This window comes from Oenanthe melanoleuca, chromosome 9 (assembly GCF_029582105.1).
Source record: "Oenanthe melanoleuca isolate GR-GAL-2019-014 chromosome 9, OMel1.0, whole genome shotgun sequence".
Classification (NCBI taxonomy): domain Eukaryota; kingdom Metazoa; phylum Chordata; class Aves; order Passeriformes; family Muscicapidae; genus Oenanthe; species Oenanthe melanoleuca.
The window spans coordinates 21,292,680-21,311,911 of record NC_079343.1 but is presented as its reverse complement, the minus strand read 5'-3'; the positions used below and the strand labels follow the sequence as shown (position 1 = coordinate 21,311,911).

At 41.1% G+C, this 19,232-nt stretch overlaps 1 protein-coding gene across 3 annotated transcripts in view; it reads left to right on the top strand.

Moving 5' to 3' along the window:
• DIS3L2 (DIS3 like 3'-5' exoribonuclease 2) overlaps nt 1-19,232 on the top strand; it is a 178,185-nt gene that overhangs the window by 20,575 nt on the left and 138,378 nt on the right. For all 3 annotated transcript variants that reach the window (XM_056499071.1, XM_056499070.1, XM_056499072.1), the window contains 2 exons: nt 3,362-3,415; nt 7,503-7,604. In XM_056499071.1, coding sequence (XP_056355046.1) covers nt 3,362-3,415; nt 7,503-7,604 — 156 coding nt within the window. The remainder of the gene's footprint in view (nt 1-3,361; nt 3,416-7,502; nt 7,605-19,232) is intronic.

Sequence of the window (19,232 nt, the reverse complement as noted above, 5' to 3'; positions counted from 1 at the left end):
ACATGGGCTGTCTCCTGGAGCATCCTGGAAACACTGGATCTGCTTATATTTGGATGAGAATTTGAGAGCTCTGTTAGGGAGAAAAGAGCCTACCATAACACTGAGATTCTTGCTGGACCTTGGCAATGCAGCTGTGCAACAAAATGTTCCTGAAAGCCCAACCCACAGAAACTACTGACAGACCTGGAAATTGCTCAGATGACACACAAGTACCGTGAAGATTAGGCAGCCCTAGATCAGGAGGAGTGAAAGGTTATCTTTATGGGTGCTGACGTCTGTCATTAATACTGATCTCAATAGTTTCTGGTACTGCATCTGACATTAGGTCATGTTTTGATAAGTAGCACAAGAAGTGTGCCCTGCGGATTCGTGGAGTCATGCGACGTGTCCGGAAGTGTCCTTCCACAGGAAAAGGGATCTGAGCTCAGGCGCTTACGAATGTGTAGAATTCCCACTTCCCTGCCCTCAGAACTGCAGGAGCAAACACCAGGCACATCACATTGGCTGGAATCACACCGGATGGCCTGAAGGCAAACAGGATTGAATAACTCCCGCGTCGTTCTGTCAGTGCACGGTGATGGTTGTACACAACAGATGAAATCGGGCTGTGTATTAAAGAGCATTGACCCAAAGGACTCTAATCATCCTCTGAAGCATCAGCCAGAAACTCATGTCTGCTCCACGCCTCCAGTGTCTCCCAGCCCCTCCCTGCAGGGCTGCTGGGGTCAGGTGGAGCCAACAGAGATGCCGAGCCTGCTTTGCTGTTAAAAGGGTGTTTTTCGTTGGGAAGCTGTTCTTTTGTGGATGTGAAAGCTGGGGTTTCCCTGATTTTCATGGATTGTTTTCTCAGAGGAAGCCTTGGTAGCAATCAGATACTTGTGAACCCTGACCTTTTTTTGGTGTTTTGTACATCCAAACAAATCTAGGCATATGTGTTATAATAGTTGTTATAAACTGCTTGGTTCGTGATACTTGAATTTTAGTCTGAGTACTGCCTGCCCTGGGTTTAGCAGAGCAGCTTGAGAAATCGTGACCCTTTTGTGTCTCACTGGGAAAGTTCAATAATGTTAGAAACTTTATTGGCAAGAGCCTGTGAAGCTGCCTTGAATCATCCGAAAATGTTTTAGAAACCTTCCTGCAGACCTTGTTCTTCCCTTTCATAACAAAGGCCCTAATGACAGAAAAACACTGATAAATATAGCAGCTATTATCTGCAAGCTATTGTAAAATAATACAACATTAGTGTGACATCATGAGACTCTGCAGCCAGATCCTCACCCCCCAATACACATATGAGAACAGTTGTTCATTGCAGATGGGGAGAGTGACTGGTTCCAGATATGATATCACAGCGTGAAATGTACAACATTGTAAATAGGATTTTCATGGGCACAGATAATAGGGCCCATCTGCTTTCTAAGATAGATTTTGTGAGTTTCTTGCTTAAAGGAAAGAGCTGAAGTATTTTAATGTTACTTGACGTAAGAATTCTAATGCTGATCATAATTAGGTAGTGCGTATAAGATGCAGATAAACAGGCCGCACAGTAAATGTGGTAACACCATGCTCCTCTGTGCATTTGCTGGAGCTGGGCATCCATGGCATTGCTGCTCTGGCGCCTTCTGGGCCGTGGACACAAACCCTGATTTTTCATGTGCATGATTGGCATTTACACCTGACTGATTGACAGCTGTCCCAAACTATTCAAGGGGATTGTGCAGAGGAAAACAGGATATCCCCTCATCTGCTTAGTGCTGGTGGGTAGATACACATATGGGAATTGACTCTGTCAGACAGAGCAACAATCCCTTTCCATTTTTTCGTTTTTCTCTGTAGCAGCATCTGGTGACTGATTCTGGGAAATAAGTGGAGGACAACCATTGAGAGTTTTCCATCAGTGGGTACCAGTGCTAATAGAAACTGATGACAGCAAGTCAGCTCTCACTTTGCTTAAGCATAAAATAGCCCAGGGTTTCTCTCAGTGGGTCATCTTTGTTTCCATGCTGTTCTGGGTTGTGCCTGCCATGGGGGTGAGTGTCCTTGTTAATACAAGTTATGTGAGACATAAAATGAGTGCAGCAAAGTACACAAATAGTATCTAAAAATTTTGGAATACATGCTGCCGGTAATCTGGTATTCTGTATTTGCTGGTAAACTTTAGCAAATAAGTACAGTGGAAAATCTTCATAAATCTGTGAATTCTTCAAGGCAGCAAAACTTTCATATGTAGTCAGCTCTATTTTCCTATTGTCTGAGTGTTTCCTAGAATACATAAAAAATTATTTGCTGCAGTAAAGTTTTAAAGAAGCAATTCCTGTGAGATGCTCCTATGATTGCTTAACACAGAAGTGCAAACAGATGGAATCTGTTCATATAATAAACTGACTAACAGTACTTCAAATACAGAAGTGGAGAAATTTCTAAATTTTCTTCCCAGAGCAGAAGGCTGTTGGAGAGCAGATACCTAAGTTGTATTCCCATAAGATTCAAATGCTGTCATTTAAACTGCAGTCACCTGAATCCCAATTTCCAGGATTCTTTTGGGATGCAAATGTGTAGCCTGTAAGGCTTTGGTTGGCTCTGCCTTTCTCTTGGATGGACCTGAGTGCAAGCAGCAAAACTGGTTGGTTTACTTTGGAGGGTTGATATGAATTTGTTGCAGGTGACTTGGCCTTTAAATTGGCAGATAACAAAGCAGAAATAGATAGACCATGGAATTTTCAAATGTATTTAAGATAGTTTGCCTTTAAGTGTGTTTAAACAGAATTTAATCCTGTAGACTTTAAATGTTTATTTTTGGAAAATCCTTTTAATTCTTTTTTGGAAATGTACTTTATTATCACAGAGTTACTGCTGCTGTCTGCTTACAGGAACAGCCTAAGCAGCCAGAGCCCCATAAGAATGATACCTGCTGCCATGCAAGCTCAGCTTTTCTTTTCCTCTTTCCTTGCATCCTCCAAAATAAGCAAACCCAACATTCTCCTTTTCCAAGATAGAGCAAGCCAAATTGTTTCTATTATCCAATTCTTAACGAAGTTGGTGGATGCTCAGCAGAAAATGTGTGAAAGGAACAGGAGAGCTTGGATCCTCAGTTCACCCAGTAGCAGCAACAACTAATGATTCAACATCTCTTTGATGACAGACTGCAGTAGATCAGCTTAAGCCTATCATGAAACTGCCTTTTGGCTTGAAATTGCTTGGATGCGAAGTTGTCAAGACTTGAAATGTATAATGGAAATTTAGATGTATCTCTCATGTTTCATTATAGATATATTACCCACAGCTCCGTAATTTAACTGGTGTTAAATAAAATTAATAAGATTCAGGCATAATCTTTCTCCTTCTTTTCTTTTTTTTTAAGGGACCCTTGAGAATAAATCCTAAGAAGTACCATGAAGCCTTCATTCCGTCTCCAGTAAGTGTAATTTTATAATGCTTTAAAGTTCATAAGTAAAGGTGCATTAAGATAGGAGTTATGCTATGCACAGAAGGTCACTCAGAGGTGAATGAGTTGGAGTAAATTAACACAATCTGGATTTTCTTTTTTATATCAAATATTCCCAACCAAATCCTGTTTTCTCATGCCTGAAAGAAACGCTTTGCTTGTGCTGAAGTTGGGGATACTGCAGGGTCCCACACAGGCCAGCTGAAGTCAGGTTTGAGGACCACCAGATAGTGTAATCAGAAACCCTTGGTTTATGGCTGCAGAGGTTTTATAGATTTTCCACTGATTTAAGTTAATCTTCCCTAAACAAATATGCTCTCCATTTTCGATCTGCTGCATGAGCTAATTTGAAAAATCATTCCAGAAATAATATGCGTGATTCCTTTTCATGTGCCCGCCTTGGCACGGGCTATATCTTGGTTGGCTTGGGATGTGCTTCTGTCACATGGGACTGGCTTGCACCTCTTCTCTCTTCTTTCCTTATTCTGACAGAAAAGAAGGACTCTTGCAATTTCAGGGCCTTCCAGTCGGGAAGGTGACCTCACAGCTGGCACAGCCAAAGCTTTTTATCTGGAACTGACTTGGTCAAAGTGTTGCTGTTAATGAGAGTTTTATATTTAAATGTTTTGCTGGTGTGGGGTTGAGAAGGCAGAGCCTGCCCTGAGACAGTGAAACACTGATTGTGTTGTTCTCCCTGTTACTGACAGCACTATTGTTTTGGGGCTTGGGAAAGCCTTCAAATTCATGGTGTTTTTCAGTTCATGTTGTTGATTTGGGGCAATGTTTTGGAGCTTTGTTAGAGCAGGTTGGCATTACAGGGGTGGGAATAGGTTGGGGCTGCACAGAATACACTGAGATTAACTAGAGGAGGAAGTACAGAGCAGCTCTCTGGTAGTCAGGAGGGAAGTGTGTAAGTGAAAGGAACTTTGATCCTTCTTTTGCCAGGTGTCCTTGTAGGTGTAGTAAGTGTAAGCTGTTAAATATATTCTCTGAATTTACAAAATGCAAGGTTAAAAGAGAAGTTCAGCTACTCTCATGAGTTATTTGGATGTGAGGCTTTATCCATAATTGCCCCTCTGGTGTCCAGCTGTTGCCTTGTGCCTGTTCTGTGTGCAGGAATGCATACATTAAGGAGGGCTAGCAGAGGTGGTTATCTCAGCTATCTTTTCTGCCCTTTATGGAAGTAAGTACCAGAACCAGCAGAATCAAGCCCTGAATGAAGATGACTGGCTTGTGTGGGCACAGTCTTTTAAGACAGCTGCTTTGGGAAGGTTATCCTTTGTGTAACATTATTTGCCATAATGGAGGGTTTGCAGCCTTGGTGTTCTGCAGCACTTCCCATCATTGCCAGATGCTGCAGGAACTGCAGCTGTGAAAAATCACCCTTTCTTTCCTGCTGTTGATGAGGGCACTGTGCCCCTTTCACTTCAGCTATGACTTGGCCATGACTTCATGGAGTTCAGTGCAACAGCTGTTCGTCTTCTGACACCAGAAGTCCCTGTGTGTTTCTTCCTGCACATGTGCTCTGTCTGCTCATCTCATTGTTGCCTGAAGAGTTGAGGGGAAAGTCCAGGGCTTTTTTCCTGAAGCTCCCCAGAGAACAGACACAAGTTTAAATCTCTGCCTCACATCTCGTGTGTTCCCTGCACAGAGTGGTGTGGTTTGAAGTGTCAGTGTGAAGGATGGTGCTGCTGAGCATGAGTGACAGTGTCTGGAGCTGTGCTGTGCTTTTGGGTGACACTTCCAGAGCAGATGGAATACTGCAGATCTCATCAGAGGGGGAGAGGGAGCACTGCTGGAGATTTTTGCAGAGAAAGTCCTGTGCTCCCTGGAGGGGGCTGTGGAAGTCTTGAAACCATTGTGGCCAGTAGAGTAGATGCACCCCAGGGACAGCTGGGACTTTGCAAGTGATTGTGTTCTGTTGTCGTTCGATGCCATTTTAATTGCATTAGTAATCTGAAGTGTCAGCTGTGCAGAGTAAAAGTGGGATGCACAAATTTTCTTGGAAGTGTGTAAGTTCACCCAACAATTCTGAGCCTGGAGCTCAAGATACAGAGATGTTTCTTTTTGAAGGGAGCACCAAAACTGATGGCAATTTTCTGATTACAGCTTTGTTGCAGATGTTGCAATTTACTGCTGTAAAATATATGTGTACACACATACGTAAATTTATGTGTGTGTGTGTGTTTATATATATATCTGTGTATATATATATCTTGTTTGGAAAGAGAGTGTGGGGGTGCAGTTAAAGACAAGAGTCTTGAAAGAGTGTGGAGATGCAGCTTTAACCAGATGGTGCCATCATGTACCTTTACAGGGATTGGAAGAAAACATCTTATATTTTCATGGACACAGGAGAAAAGGGAAAAAAAGTGTAGAGCAAATTATTGTGAATAATAATGCATGTGTCTTGCAGCACAGAGCAGCTACAGGTACAGACAAAAAAACCCCTAACCCAAACCAGGAATTTGCCTTAGAAAGTGACTTTGAACATTTCATGTTTATGTATATGACGAATTTAGGTGAAGAGTTGGAGCTGAAGGGAAAGGGTGGGGAGAAGTAAAGAATAAGACCATGTGTAAAAAATCTGGCTTTTTGAAAAGCACGGTTTCCAATTTGAATTATGTTGGTCCAAGAGGCTTTGCAATTTTTCTGCATCTTGTCATGGGAGGCAGCTTTCACACAGCTGTTGAGCTGCTGCTTTTCTTTCTAAGAGTAATTTGGTCTCTTGGAGGATGGCCTTAGTTTCACATCGTGGCAGGGTTCTTCCTTTTATTGTTTTGGTATCTAAGCAGAGTGAGATACTTATGTGATATTTGGGCTTCATGTTTTCAGGTTATAAAAGAAGTTTTTCTTGGACACTGAGCATGCTGGTAGTTCTGATTGGATTTATTCATGCATATGAGACTCAAGAGTGTCTGAGAAACAGCTGAAGTTGCGATTAAGACTTTAAATCTTGTGGGGCTGTTTTTTTCTTTGAAAGACATTGAAGTACTAATCTGAAGAAACTCAACCTCTTTTTTTGTACCTCAAAACTATGCAAAGATAACTCTCTTCAGAAAAACTATTTAAACTGGTCATATTGGTACTAAATGCTCACATTGTTTGACATGTTCATTGCACTGTAAACAGACACATGGAATTTTTTTGTATACTGAATTATGGGAAGGCACAAATGAAAGCAGCAAGAGCACAGTCAATGATTATCAAAAAAAAAAAAAAAAAAAAAAAAAAGGGACAAAACTGGCAGTCCTTTAAAAACAAAAATCTTTGTGTTGGCATCTCCAGGAGACTTTGTTCACCCCATGAAGAAAATCTCCCAAACTAAATCTAGAGTAACCAAATGCCAGACATGTCTGAGGTGGATAATCATAGTGTGTGCAATTAGTAGAGGCTCTTGTGCAAGGATGCTAACCCAGAATATTCAGAGAAGATGTCCTGACATGTCTGTTACAGTAAAAGATCTCCTTGCTTGCAGTTGGCATCTGTGGTTGTCATTATTTGGGATACCTTCTAACATTACTTGTGCCAAATGCAGAATATATGGTGTTAACTCATTTGAAAAACAAGAGACTGCATCCGTGTCCACAATCCAGACCACCTTCACAGAGTGCCCTGCTGATCTGGGAGCTGCATGTCCCTGCTTTCCCAGCTCCCAGGAGAGCAGCTGGAGCTCTGCATGGAGCACTTTGCAGAGAGTGTCTTGAGAACGTTTCTGAACACTTGGCTGTTCTGAGCACTGGCTTTGAACAGCAGAGAACTCTCTACCTGTTCCCGAGAGTAACTGTAGAGGAACTGAGACAGCACATCTCGAGGGCTTGGCTGTGTCTTGTGTAAGCAGTGTGGAACTACTGCACTGGCACATCCATACAAAGGTCTCATTTGCTGAAAGATCCTGTATGTTAAAGGGCACATGGCGAATCCATTTTGTTCCTGTGCACAGCTGCAGGATGTTTGCATCACCAGATTATGTGTCTTTTTGATGTGTTCTAAACCTTGTAACAACCATGATTTAATATGTTTTGGTCTGGCACTTACTTTTTTTCTCTTTGACTAGGATGGAAGTCGTGATATCTTTATTGACGGAGTGGTTTCTCGCAACAGAGCCCTGAACGGTGACATCGTGGTGGTGAAACTGCTTCCCAGAGATCAGTGGAAGGTCAGTTCTGTATATTCTTGCTGTGATTTGAGAGAAAGAGCTTATTACAATTTTCATCACTAAACTTGTAGGGCCTGAGACAGAGAACAGACAATTTCCTACAAATCAGATTAGCTAAATTGAATTTATGCTGCTGTTGATTAAAAGACTTTATTCATTATGATGTTTGGAAGAAGTGATACCTGAGGTGTTGAAACCTCATTCTTTGCATGGAATGGCCTTCATTATCACTGTATGGAAAAGTCTGATGAGTCTGGTTCCAAACACAGTTGTCAGAGGTGACTTCTGGTATCTGCTGTTTGGCTTCATACTGTGGTGTTCTGGATAGTGATGTGTAGGTGTTTGCAATTGCTTATGTACTTGACAAGTGTTGTTCACAAAGCTTTAGTTATGATTAACTCTCTCTAATTTTTGGGTCCTCAGTCCATGAAAAGCTTATCTTGTCACAGCTCCAGATTTTGTGGTAATACCCTTCTTTACATGAATGAAGCATGTGTGAAATGACTGGAGCAATAAAAATATGGGACAATAGCTTTCATTTTCATGTCTGAGGATTTCACTAAGATCACTGTCTGGGTTTTTCCCCCTACCCCCATTGATGAAACTTCTTTCCCTAATCAAACTTTGTCCTTTCAAATTTTATCTTGTCTGCAGGTTTATCTTTTAACACTACTATGCAAAGGCAGTTTTTACTTCTTTCCTCTGGTTGCTGAGAGATGGAATTTTAACATGGGTTAAAATGTTAGCAATTTTAACATGGGTTTTCACATGTAAGCATCACAGAACCACCACAAATTGTTTCCCAAACGTGGTTTTTGAAATCTTCTTGAGAGTTTAAAGACTGTAAATCTTTCAGACAAAAATAATAGTAAGGATGTTTCCAGCAGAGTGGGGACTGGTCTGAACTACTTTGGCCTGGTGCTTTTTACTCAGCCTAGCTATGTTCTCTACCTGTCTTTGTTTGAAGAAATATGTTTTTAGACTTGCAAATGCAAGGTGTTTTTCTGGTCATTTGCTGAACCGTCTACCTATTCTTTTAAATCTAATAACAATTGAAATGATGATTTGAAACCTATTAGAAATTGTTTCTTCCTTTTAAGTATGCATAAAATGAGTGAATAACCTGAGTATTTATTGACACACGTAAGTACAAAACTAAACCTAATACAATAAGCAGTCATAAGTGGGATCTAAGGTATTACAGGTATATCCATATATAAATAAAAGGAAGATCTACTGCTATCTTGGTAACTTCTGAGAACCAGTTTTGAGGGTCAAAGCCAAATTTCTTCAATAGATATTCAAGACTTCAAGTGAGCGTTCACTAAAACTATGTTGATAACTATGTATTTTGATCACCAAATCCATATATGCAACTTATCTTTTGTATTAAACCATTTCATAAAGATGGAAAAATGGAATAGTTTAGATGCTTAGATCCTTTGCCGGGACCTGCCAGCACAAGGGCTTCTTTGTAGGCTTGATAGAGGTTGCCTGAGCTTGGAAGCTTTGTCTGCAGTTTTCCATTTATATCTGTCTCGAAACAAAGATAATGCTTCTCCCTCTCCTAGTCTCATACCTTCATATGTTCAACAGTAATGATCTTTTATGAATACAAGAGGAAGGATTCAGAATGTTATCCCTGTCCTGGGAAAATGCATGAATAAATAGAACTGTTAGAGAAGTGGGATCTGGCTGCAAGGAAGCCATTCAAAATACTTGAGTGTTTTGTAATATGATTATGATTCTTCTGTGGTGAGTTTAACTTTGCCAAATGAAGTAGCTGGAACATGCCAGTCATGTTTTACAGCCACACAGGTGCTGCCCTGTGTAGTCTCATTTTTTGTTTCTTGCCATCAGCAACTCAATCAGTGATGACATCCCTTTTCCCCTGCTCCCCAAATCTCTTGCTATGTGCTCATGTTTGTATTAGTTCTTTGGGAAAGGTGCCACTAACTTGCACTGAAAGATATTGCTTTCTGCCAAGTAATTCATACTGATTAATGATAAACTGTCGCAACCTATTTTAGGTTTTTCCGTTTGTTTAGTCTCATGCTGCTGCAAAGCTGCCACTTAGGTGTATTGAGGGTTTTCTCCGTCCTGTTGGGCCTTTGGAACAAGCTGAAGAGCTTCAGTTATTTCTCTGAAAAATGTTAATCAGATATATGGTATAACTGATGCTCTCAGAGGAGGCTTTACAGGCTCTGTGCATATTGGTTTGTTAGGATTGAGATGTGTGTGCTGATTATTTTTATGGTTTTCTATTCCCAACACATTACCCTGTACCCCAGAGAGAGCTGGGCTAGGTTTTTTGCTGTTGTACCAGTTTCTTGCACAAGAAAAGGCTGTTATTTCAGCAGTGTGTTGAGTCTGTGCCTTCTGGGTTTCCAGCACCCTTGATGGCTTCTGGATGCTGTGGGGGAAGATCTTCCTGTGCAGGTGGTTCTGTGGACCTTCTCCCACAGTCACAGTGTATTGCTCTGTTCCAGAAAAGGCAGGACTTAGCTGGCACCTTGGTTCAATTTATATGTGTAAATGGGAGGAGAAGGGAAAATCTGTGACTGGTAACAAATGATGGGTTTTGGATAGAAGAACCTGTGTGTTTGGAATTGCTGAAAATTAGGAGCTGCCCTGTCCCTGGTGAGTTGGTCATCTTTGCAGGTGAAGTGCCTGTGAGGGAAGAGCCACCAGCTGAAGAGCAGTTTCTTCAGGGATATATTGTGTCCCACTGAGCTGTAATGGTGATACCCTACACACAGGTATAAATGCCACAATGAAATGTAAGAGGATGGTGAAATACTCTGGATGTGTGGTTATATTTTATGTAATACCTTCTTGAGAGAGACAGCAATATTTTCTCTCTCCAGCCTTCCACTTCTTGGCTCAGTGATAGGAAATTTATCAGGCTTGAATTTCTCAACATCGTGTCCTTCCCAGCATGTGCATCAATTGCTTGGATGAGCTACTGTGGTCCTCCCTGTGCTTATTCTGTCTGGTGTTAAGGCTCTGTTTGTTCACGCGACCGCTGGGAGAGCTGCGCGCTGTTCAGCGATGCTCAGTTTGTCAGTTCATAATTCTCTGCTTACCATTAGTTCTGATCAAGAGCCAACAGTTTCAGTGTGGCACCACAGACTTTTTGTCCCTGAAATTTGTTATCTTGCTCTCCTGAAGGAGGTGGCCATCAGCTTCCTGCCAGGCTCGAGCGTGTGCGTTGCGGTGACCGCATTTGGAGGCTGCGTTTCAGAAGTTCCTCTCCTATCCTCTTGTGTTACATCTTGGGAATATTGAGGTGCTATGGTAACTTTCAAATATTTAGCTTTTGCAAAGTAAGGTATTTGACTTAGGCTATTTTTCCAGGTACTTAACCTACTCTTAGTGGATGAAGTCAGAATATTGTTGCAGTTTGCAAGACTGTCTCCCGACTTCAAGCTGTAGGTCTTCTCTGAGTCTGTGCCTTTATCTTCTGGAAGAACATCACAATAAAAGATAGCCAGTGACAGGATTTACCTCAGTCCTTGTCAATTACTCTGATAAAGAAGAAAAATGGTGCTTTATTTTTTGACTGATTTTCACTGCTTTAACTTCCACTCCTGGGTTCTTATTATGTTTTTACGGAGTTGTGCTTACATCAATTTCTGAAGCTTCCATTATACGGTGGTATAATTACTGGAAGTCAAAGAAAATGTTGATATTATGATTACAGCAATATTTTGTAGGCTCATCAAGGAGGGAAGCAGTGTGTCAGTATAGAGGATAAACCTAACCTGTTTTCCACACAGTCTCTTTTTGCTCTTTTGCTGCCTGCTTAATTGCCAGATAGAATTTGTTTAATTTCAGGTATCTGTTTTGGTTTTTCTTGCAAGATGTAATTTCTTTGGTGGAGGGAAATAGCATAATAAGTCATTTGATATCACTTGGGGCTTGGATTCCTGGCCCAATCCCTGGTGCTTTTAGAGTAGTAGTTTATAACGTGGAATGTTTTTCATGACAACCGTCTCATGTATTGCACGCTACAGCTGAAACTTTAGTCTTAGTCTGAAAATAGTACCCAGACAAGGACTTGGTGCTGCCCAAAACTTACAAAAAAGAGTTTTGGGGTTTAGCTCCCTATTGCTTGCTACAATATGCCAATGAGGTCTCCAGTTTTGCATAAATATATTGTATATGTAGATAAAATAATTCCTGATTAACCTGCCAGTTTCTCAGAAATTAGTGCAAATCAGTGCCTCTGTTGTTGTTGTTGTTTTATGAATAATTTCCTTATCAGTTTACAGTACTTCTTTGCACAATTTCCAGTTCTTTAGATCTTGACAGAAAAGGTCTCTAAGGCCAAGGATATAGAGCTTTTCATTATGTCTAGTGTGTGTTGTTGGATAATAGGATAATGGGTCCAACATTTTACTCACAAAGTGTCCAACAATGATAGAAATAGTAATGCTTCATAGCTCATGAAAGCACATGTGTTCCGTTCAACACTGAGCTGTCAGATGCAGTACAGTGCAGCAGGAGATCTTCAAGCTGCCTCTTCTGAGCCATACATCACAGATAAATATTTAAACACTTTCTGTACAGAAGACATAAAGTATAATTCACTTTTCCCAGCTGTGACTGTTGTTGGCATAATTACAAACAAATGTGAAGAAGGAACAATTTGATTTAAGCAGTCATCACAAATATCACCACATATAGTTTGAACAGAGCTACGTATCCTGGCAAGTGACTGCCTCCCACTGTTGGTGAAAACCTATGAAGCATTAGTTGTCCAGAGGGGATGCTAGTTTTGGATTTGGCCTGCTGAATAATAATTCATTTCAACCAAATTCTTCTGAGAGTCAGTTTCTTCTCAAAATCTTGCATCTAATGTAAGGATAACAGTAACTCAGGAGGAGATGAGGTTCTTAGAGGGTTATCACAGCAACACTGTTTGAGTCTAGCAATCAAGAATGTTGTTTGGAAACATTGCATTCATAATAACAAAAAAAAAGTTCTGGAGAAGTCATTATTGAAATAGTAAGTGTTCTGGCACACTAAAAACATTCAAGTGTAATTCATGATATTCAGGAGTAAAGTGGGAAGCCTAAGAAGCCAGCTAGGAAGATGTCCAGAAAAGCAGAGCTCTAGCAAATCTGAAAGGTTGATGGATGCTGTAAGAGAGGAAGGGCAGTTGTTTTGGTTTTAAAATTTGTTTTGCTGTAGGCTTTACAGTGAGGGCTGTAAGTTGATGGTCACACACAAGTGCGTGCATATCCCTTCCCATCTTGGCAAATCCCCAAACCACAAATTGGTGGAATCTGGAAAAGCTTCATTACATGCTAACTTTCTAATTGTGCCATTCTTTGGCTGGCCACATGTTGTTCCACTGCTGGGCCTGCTGGGCCTTTGCTGTGAGCTGGCATGGCTCTTCCCAGGCTTTGCTTAGCTGCAGACTGACGGGGTATGGAGTAGCAGTGCAGTAGATTGCTAGCAGAAAATAGAGAGAGAAGAGGAAGTGCAGCTCACTGAGACATATGTGGCATTTCATTTGCTTTCTCACAGATGTCATTAGCACATTTTGTTAATCAAATATCACTTGAAGTGAATCAACTGGCATCTTAACACAGTCAGTTTTAATAGCAAGCACTGGCATGCTTTTTTATGGTGTATAATGATATAATTACCATAATGATCTGGATTCTGTGAGATTGCCATGACCCAGTGCTGCATTCAGCCCTTGCCCCTCCTGCATGTGGAAAACAAGGAGGCAGAAGCAGCAGCCTTTTGGATGTTGCAAGCCACCTTGCCTTCCTGAGAAGGGCCTTTCCTGCCTCTGTCTGTCTGATGGGAAAGCCAAAACCAGGATCATGAATAATAAAATCACAAGAAAGGTACAATATAGAGTTTTTGAACAGTCTAATATTCTTTTTATTCTTCCTCCTTCTGTGCTGAGTAAGAGTGATATTAAAAGGCAGATTGTTTGGTTAGGTAGAAAGACAAACTTCTTTTTATTGACTGTCTGCATCCTGTCCTACCAGTGCAGACAGAGTCACATTGCAGCTGTGGTTTGGCTGCACAGGCACAGAATAAGATAAAAACGTTACTCTTGGGTGAACAATTAAACATTAAATAATCATTCATGACATGTGGTCAGTTGTTGCATCCCCAGTGTAATAATAGCAGATGAGGGTGAGTTCAGGCTGAGATACTGCTAAATTTCAGTGTGTGTTGCTCAAAGAGCTTCATCTTGCATTGAGGGAAGTGCTCTTGGGGCATCTGATCTTACTTTAGAAGAGGAGTCAAGCCAACATTTAATACCTGATGTCTGCTCACTACTTTTTTCTTGGTCCCATAAATATAATCTAGTACAGCAAATTGTTTCCTTTAGCAACTAACTTTTCTTCAAGTGATTGTTTTAAACTCTGTTCTTCCAAGTCTTCTGTAAATATGCACACATCACAGTAGATTATTCTTAATCCAATCTGTTATATAACCACTATCATTTTGGACTTTTCTTAGTTCTTGGTTCCTGTGGAATTAGTATTTCTTAGAACTGTTTGTTTTTTGCCAGTTGGGAGACTTATTTGATGATATCACATGAGTACTTGGAGCCTGCACCTTATAAGAGTCAGGATACCTGTTGTGATGGGATTGGTTTTTAGAAGGTCATACACATTAAACTCACTTAACTTTTTATAAAAGCTGTTTTCAGAGGCTATCCAGATTTTCTGTAGTCTGAGTTTCTTTCTGATCTGCATAATTAGCAACAAGTTTAAATCAACTGTACTGATACTAAAAGTCTCATCTGGCCTAAACTTGGTATGGGCAATGTAATACTTTGTTTTTTTTAAGGAGAATGTATTCCTAGTTCATCTTAATAGCTGGTGAAATGAAGAGCTGCTACAAACACCAAAAACCTGATGATCTTTAAGTCCTGAGGTGATGTGGTTTTGGATTGTATCCCTAAGTTCTGAAGAATAGGAAAAGTGCTACATATCTATTTGCATGTTTGCTCTTGTTATTGGCTGTCAGAGAAACAGCAATTGGCTGCAGTGTTTACATGTGGTCAAAGCTACTGAGATTGGCTCATTAACTCTTTACCCTTGTTTCCTTAACTCCTGTTTATTTTTCTTAAAGCCATAAATCAGAGGGACAAGGAATCTAAAATAGAGATGATTTATGTAAATGAAGATTTGTAGCAGCTGGAAGAGTGACAGGGACTTTTCTACAACAGATTCTTTGTGGTAGGATGTGGGACCTCACTTAGGACCACGTGGTTTTTGGAGATAAGAAGGATGTTTGTCATCAGGGATGGGATGCATTAAATTTGTTGTTGGTAATTTGTAATCATCTAAGATAAGGTATCTGCAGTCTAATAGATAGGTTTTGAGTCAGCATGCTGCTGCTTTAGAGAGCTGGAATGGTTGTGCCTTTTCTCAGACACTGTTCCTGTGTCTTCCTCCAGATGAGGTGAAGTGCAGCCAGGTTGAGATCTCGTGGCCTCCCAATCTCTCCTGTCCTGGTTTTGTGATGTTACTTGCTATGAGGAGGATCCCTTCTCCTCAAATTTTTGAAGCTTATGTCCTAACTGCTGTGCACATTGCAAGAACTAGGGTTAAGTCTGGTCTTGGTGCACTGTCATGCAGTGCAAGGTGGTCAGTGACTTATGTGCATCAATAGCAGTTTTCTTAACACTGATAACACAAGAAGTCTTTATTGCTTGCTATTTGGTATTATCCTTCAATATACAAATCAATGTTCTGGAGCCTGTAGCTGTGACAGTCTCTGTTTCTGCAGCATCTTGAAGAATTACAACTGATACTTTGAATCAAGTTACTTATTTACAAAGTGCCACTCAAAACACTGAAGGAGAAATTTAAATTCCTCCTGATTATTGTTTCCCACAAATTATTCACAGCTTCAGTAGCTGTGGACATGGTATCATTTCTCAGCATGTGCTTGCAGGTAAGACATCTTGTGTGGGTTTTTAAATGTCCTAGGTTCTACCTGCACTTTCCAGTTTTTATCCCAGTCTTAACTATGTGGAGGCTCTTTAAAAAGTGCAGCCAACAATCTAAGAAAATAGTGCAAGGCAGAGCTGATCTACCAACTCTGCTGAAAAAGGCAGAGTTATCTTACTTTCTCACTATTTTTATTTCTTTCTCATTGTTAGTTTATTTTTGTTTTCTGTGTTCTGTCATATTGGGCAATATCTGCTTCATGAAAGTAGGTCTGTGTTGCATATGAGTTTTTTAGGTTTCCAGTATGCTATTGATTCATCCGTCTTCAGCTGTGTCACCTCCTGGGGTTGAAGCATTTCTTTGTTTCTAGCTTTGTCTAAATTGTTTTGAAACAGAGAGCAGTGCCAAAACACATACTTTTAATTGAGCAGCTTTAGAAGTGTGAAAATGAAGGCTTGGCATGATCTAATTAGTGCTTGTGTATTTTGGTCGCAAAAAGTGACTGGCGAAGAATTCCCCAGACACATTCTCTGTTCTGTCTGAAAAAAATCCTGCATAAAGTTGTATATCCTGCTTCGTTCTTGTTGGTGCTTGGAAGTCCTGACTGTAATGCTTTCACTAATTAGCTGCCAGGATGTCCTTTTCTTCTCAGTCTCCTTGCTTCTGGCTTGTTTGTTGGAATGAGCATTGGCTACTTTTGCTGGCAAGCTCTGTAGATACTGGCATCTCTCTTCTTGTGATCTATTTAAATCTCTCATGGTGTAATGTTTGCCAGGTTGGTGCTGTCTGGGGAAAGTCCAAAGGACTTGTGTGAAGTGGAAGGAATATTTCAGCAGCTTCTCTTTCTTCCTGACCTAATGACTGTTCAGGGCGTGGGGAGTTCTGGTAAAAGTCTCAAGGACAGTAGCTAGGTAACTCACCTCTGTGCCCTCCTTGAATTTTTTTGCAGTAAAGTAAATTTCCTCCAGGTTTTATTTGTTGTCATATTGCCTAGGTTGTTTTTTTTTTCTTCTGTGAAGGTCAGGTTTGCAGCTGTAGCCTCTTGCAGTAGCTACAGCTGCTGATCGTCTGGCTTAGGTTTGGACGTGTAGCTCTTCTCCCTTTGGTGCAAGTCTGGGAGCTTATCCATTGACAAGCATCATCTGTAAAGGGTCTGTGAGCAACAGATCTGGGCATAGCCCAGCTATATCTGACAATCCTGTGGGACCAATGTCCTGCACAGCCTGACTGCCTTGGGAACAGCTCACTGCCCATTTGAACAGTCTCTTTCTTAACCTGACCTTTAGGCTCATGCTCCAGACAGAAGAGTCTGGCAACTGCAGAGGCATTTTGCAATGCCTTTCCCTTCAGTCTTTGTCTTGCAGCTGTCCCTTAAATGTACAACTGGCTTGCTGGTGTTAGAGAGGAGGCAGCTTCCTTGCAGGATCTCCATATTAGAGCAGCATCCAGAGGGAATGTCCCAGCGCTCCTTTCTGGTGACTGTGCTGGGCTGTGTCACCTGGCTGGGAGCAGAGTTGCTGCCTCCTGGACTGCAGAGCTGTGCAGCATCACCACTGGAGGAGAATAAATGGCTCGTCTGGCTCTAGTTTATTTATCCAGCTGAGCAGAGAGCTGGTGCCATGAGTGAGTGCTTTGTTGGCAAGACATCTGGTGCCTAAGCTCCTCTTCAGGTCTGTGTTGTACCGTATAGACATACCCAAGGTTAATGGATGGCCATTAGTTTAATCTGGTTTAATTTCATAGCTGTGCTTCATGCATAACCTGAGCAGTATTTTTACAGGATGGCATTACTTTATCTACTCTTCCTGTTTCCCCCTTTCCCCTCCTCCCTATTCCTGAAGCTTTCTCTAAAATGCTTTATTCCTTTTCTTTTCTGCACAGTTGTTGAGCTGTGGATGTAATATGTTTATCAGCTGAAATTTGTGTCTTGGAAACTTAATTTACCTTTTTATCTAATGCTGTATCACTAATGCATGATAACATTTCCTGGCAGGATATGCATTGTTAAAATTCGTTTGTCGGAGCTCAAAAAAAAGCATAGAAGCGGATGGCTCCCCTTCTGCAAGGTTCAAAAGTTTTGAAGCAGAAAAGGAAAATGCTCTTCATGGTACCTGACATCAGTCCCACTATCCTGCTTTCCCATGGGTGACTCCTATCAGTGAGATATAATGGAGCCCAAAGACTAGGTGTGGTGGCAGCAGTGGCTGTCAAGTAAAGGAAAAGCTGGGAGGGGAAGGCTGGCCTTGTCAGGGCAGTGTCTCCAGCTAACAGGAATTTCCTATGAGCTGATTGAAACCTTGGGCAGACTTTTGCTAACAAAACCACTGCCACATGTCAGAATAGATTTTTAATTTTTCCCGCCATTGTGTTTTGCCACTGAAGGAGTCAGCATGTTCCAGTGGTCAGTTATCCAGCTGTGTGCCCTCAGTACCAGCAAAGCCACTCAAGCAAGTTAACAACACTGTTTTTTTTGGCACATCATTGCAGCAGCCAGCTTCAATGACATGAGAATGGTGCTGGGGCCTGAGGCTTTTCTTTGGGCAATTAGTTGCTATGATCACAAATAAACGGATAGACTGTGCTTCAGAGCTCCAGTTCCCAAGCACTGATTTCTGTTAAGTGCTTTGGGAAAGAAAGGAAAAAATAATCAAAAAATAATCTGCAGTTAAATTAATCTCCTCTAACAATGTCTAATGCGTTCTGAGGACTGGTGCTTGAGGGAAGGGCGTTGTACAAAATGACAGACAACAAAATATACATAAGTCTTTGTTCAGGGTTTTGAGGTATTAGGAAATAGAGCTCCTAACACTGGCACATCACTCTCTGATTAAACACTGTGGTTTCACCGGCTCAGGATTGATTACTTTAGAAAGCACTAAGTATTTGTCAAATACTCTTCCTTCGGATACTTGACATCCGGATCCTTTTGTCTTCACCGACTTGCCTCAACACCTCTGCTTCTCAGCAGGCTGGGTGTGCTCCCTCCTAGCCCTCCTCATGGCCCCAGTGCCATGCCTGCACTGTGCCTCAGTTTTAAATCCTTGCATAAAAGTAGCTGCTGCACAGGTTGATCCATGTCATTTGGGTGAGGGACCAGAATGAGAGAAGACACTTGCCTCTAATGAGCAGCTCTGTGCCCTTGAGTGTGTTAGAGGAAAAACCTCTTCCCCTGTGTAGCATGGATCCTATGTCCTGACTAGGAAGACTGCCCAGGAAATGCTCTTTATTTAAACTCTGTTAACCATTTCTAGTGTAAAATGTTCTTCCATCTGAATTCATAGCTGGATGTACTGTACATTATGGGGCTATGTTACTAAAAAACAAGGGATGAAAAACATCAACATTATATTTAAAATTTGCCACAGGTTTTTCTTTATTAGTTCCTGCAACCTCTTAAAATTTTTCAGGTTTGTTTTTCAGGGTTTGTCACAACAGCATTGGAATAAATATCTTCCTTCCTATGTTGCATCCCCTTAGCTCTGAAATGAAAAGTAACATGGGCTTAGTAAAATCACTGCTCTTCCCCAAGATATGCCAGGGAAGTTGCTTTATTTCTTTACCAGGAATACATAATCTTTTCTTGATAATAAAAGTATGCCCTCCCAAGCATTAATTGTTTTTGATCCATGCTTGTGAAAAAACTTCTCCCCCAAATTTGTCAGATTTTTCCAGCACAGTTACTCTGATACTCTCA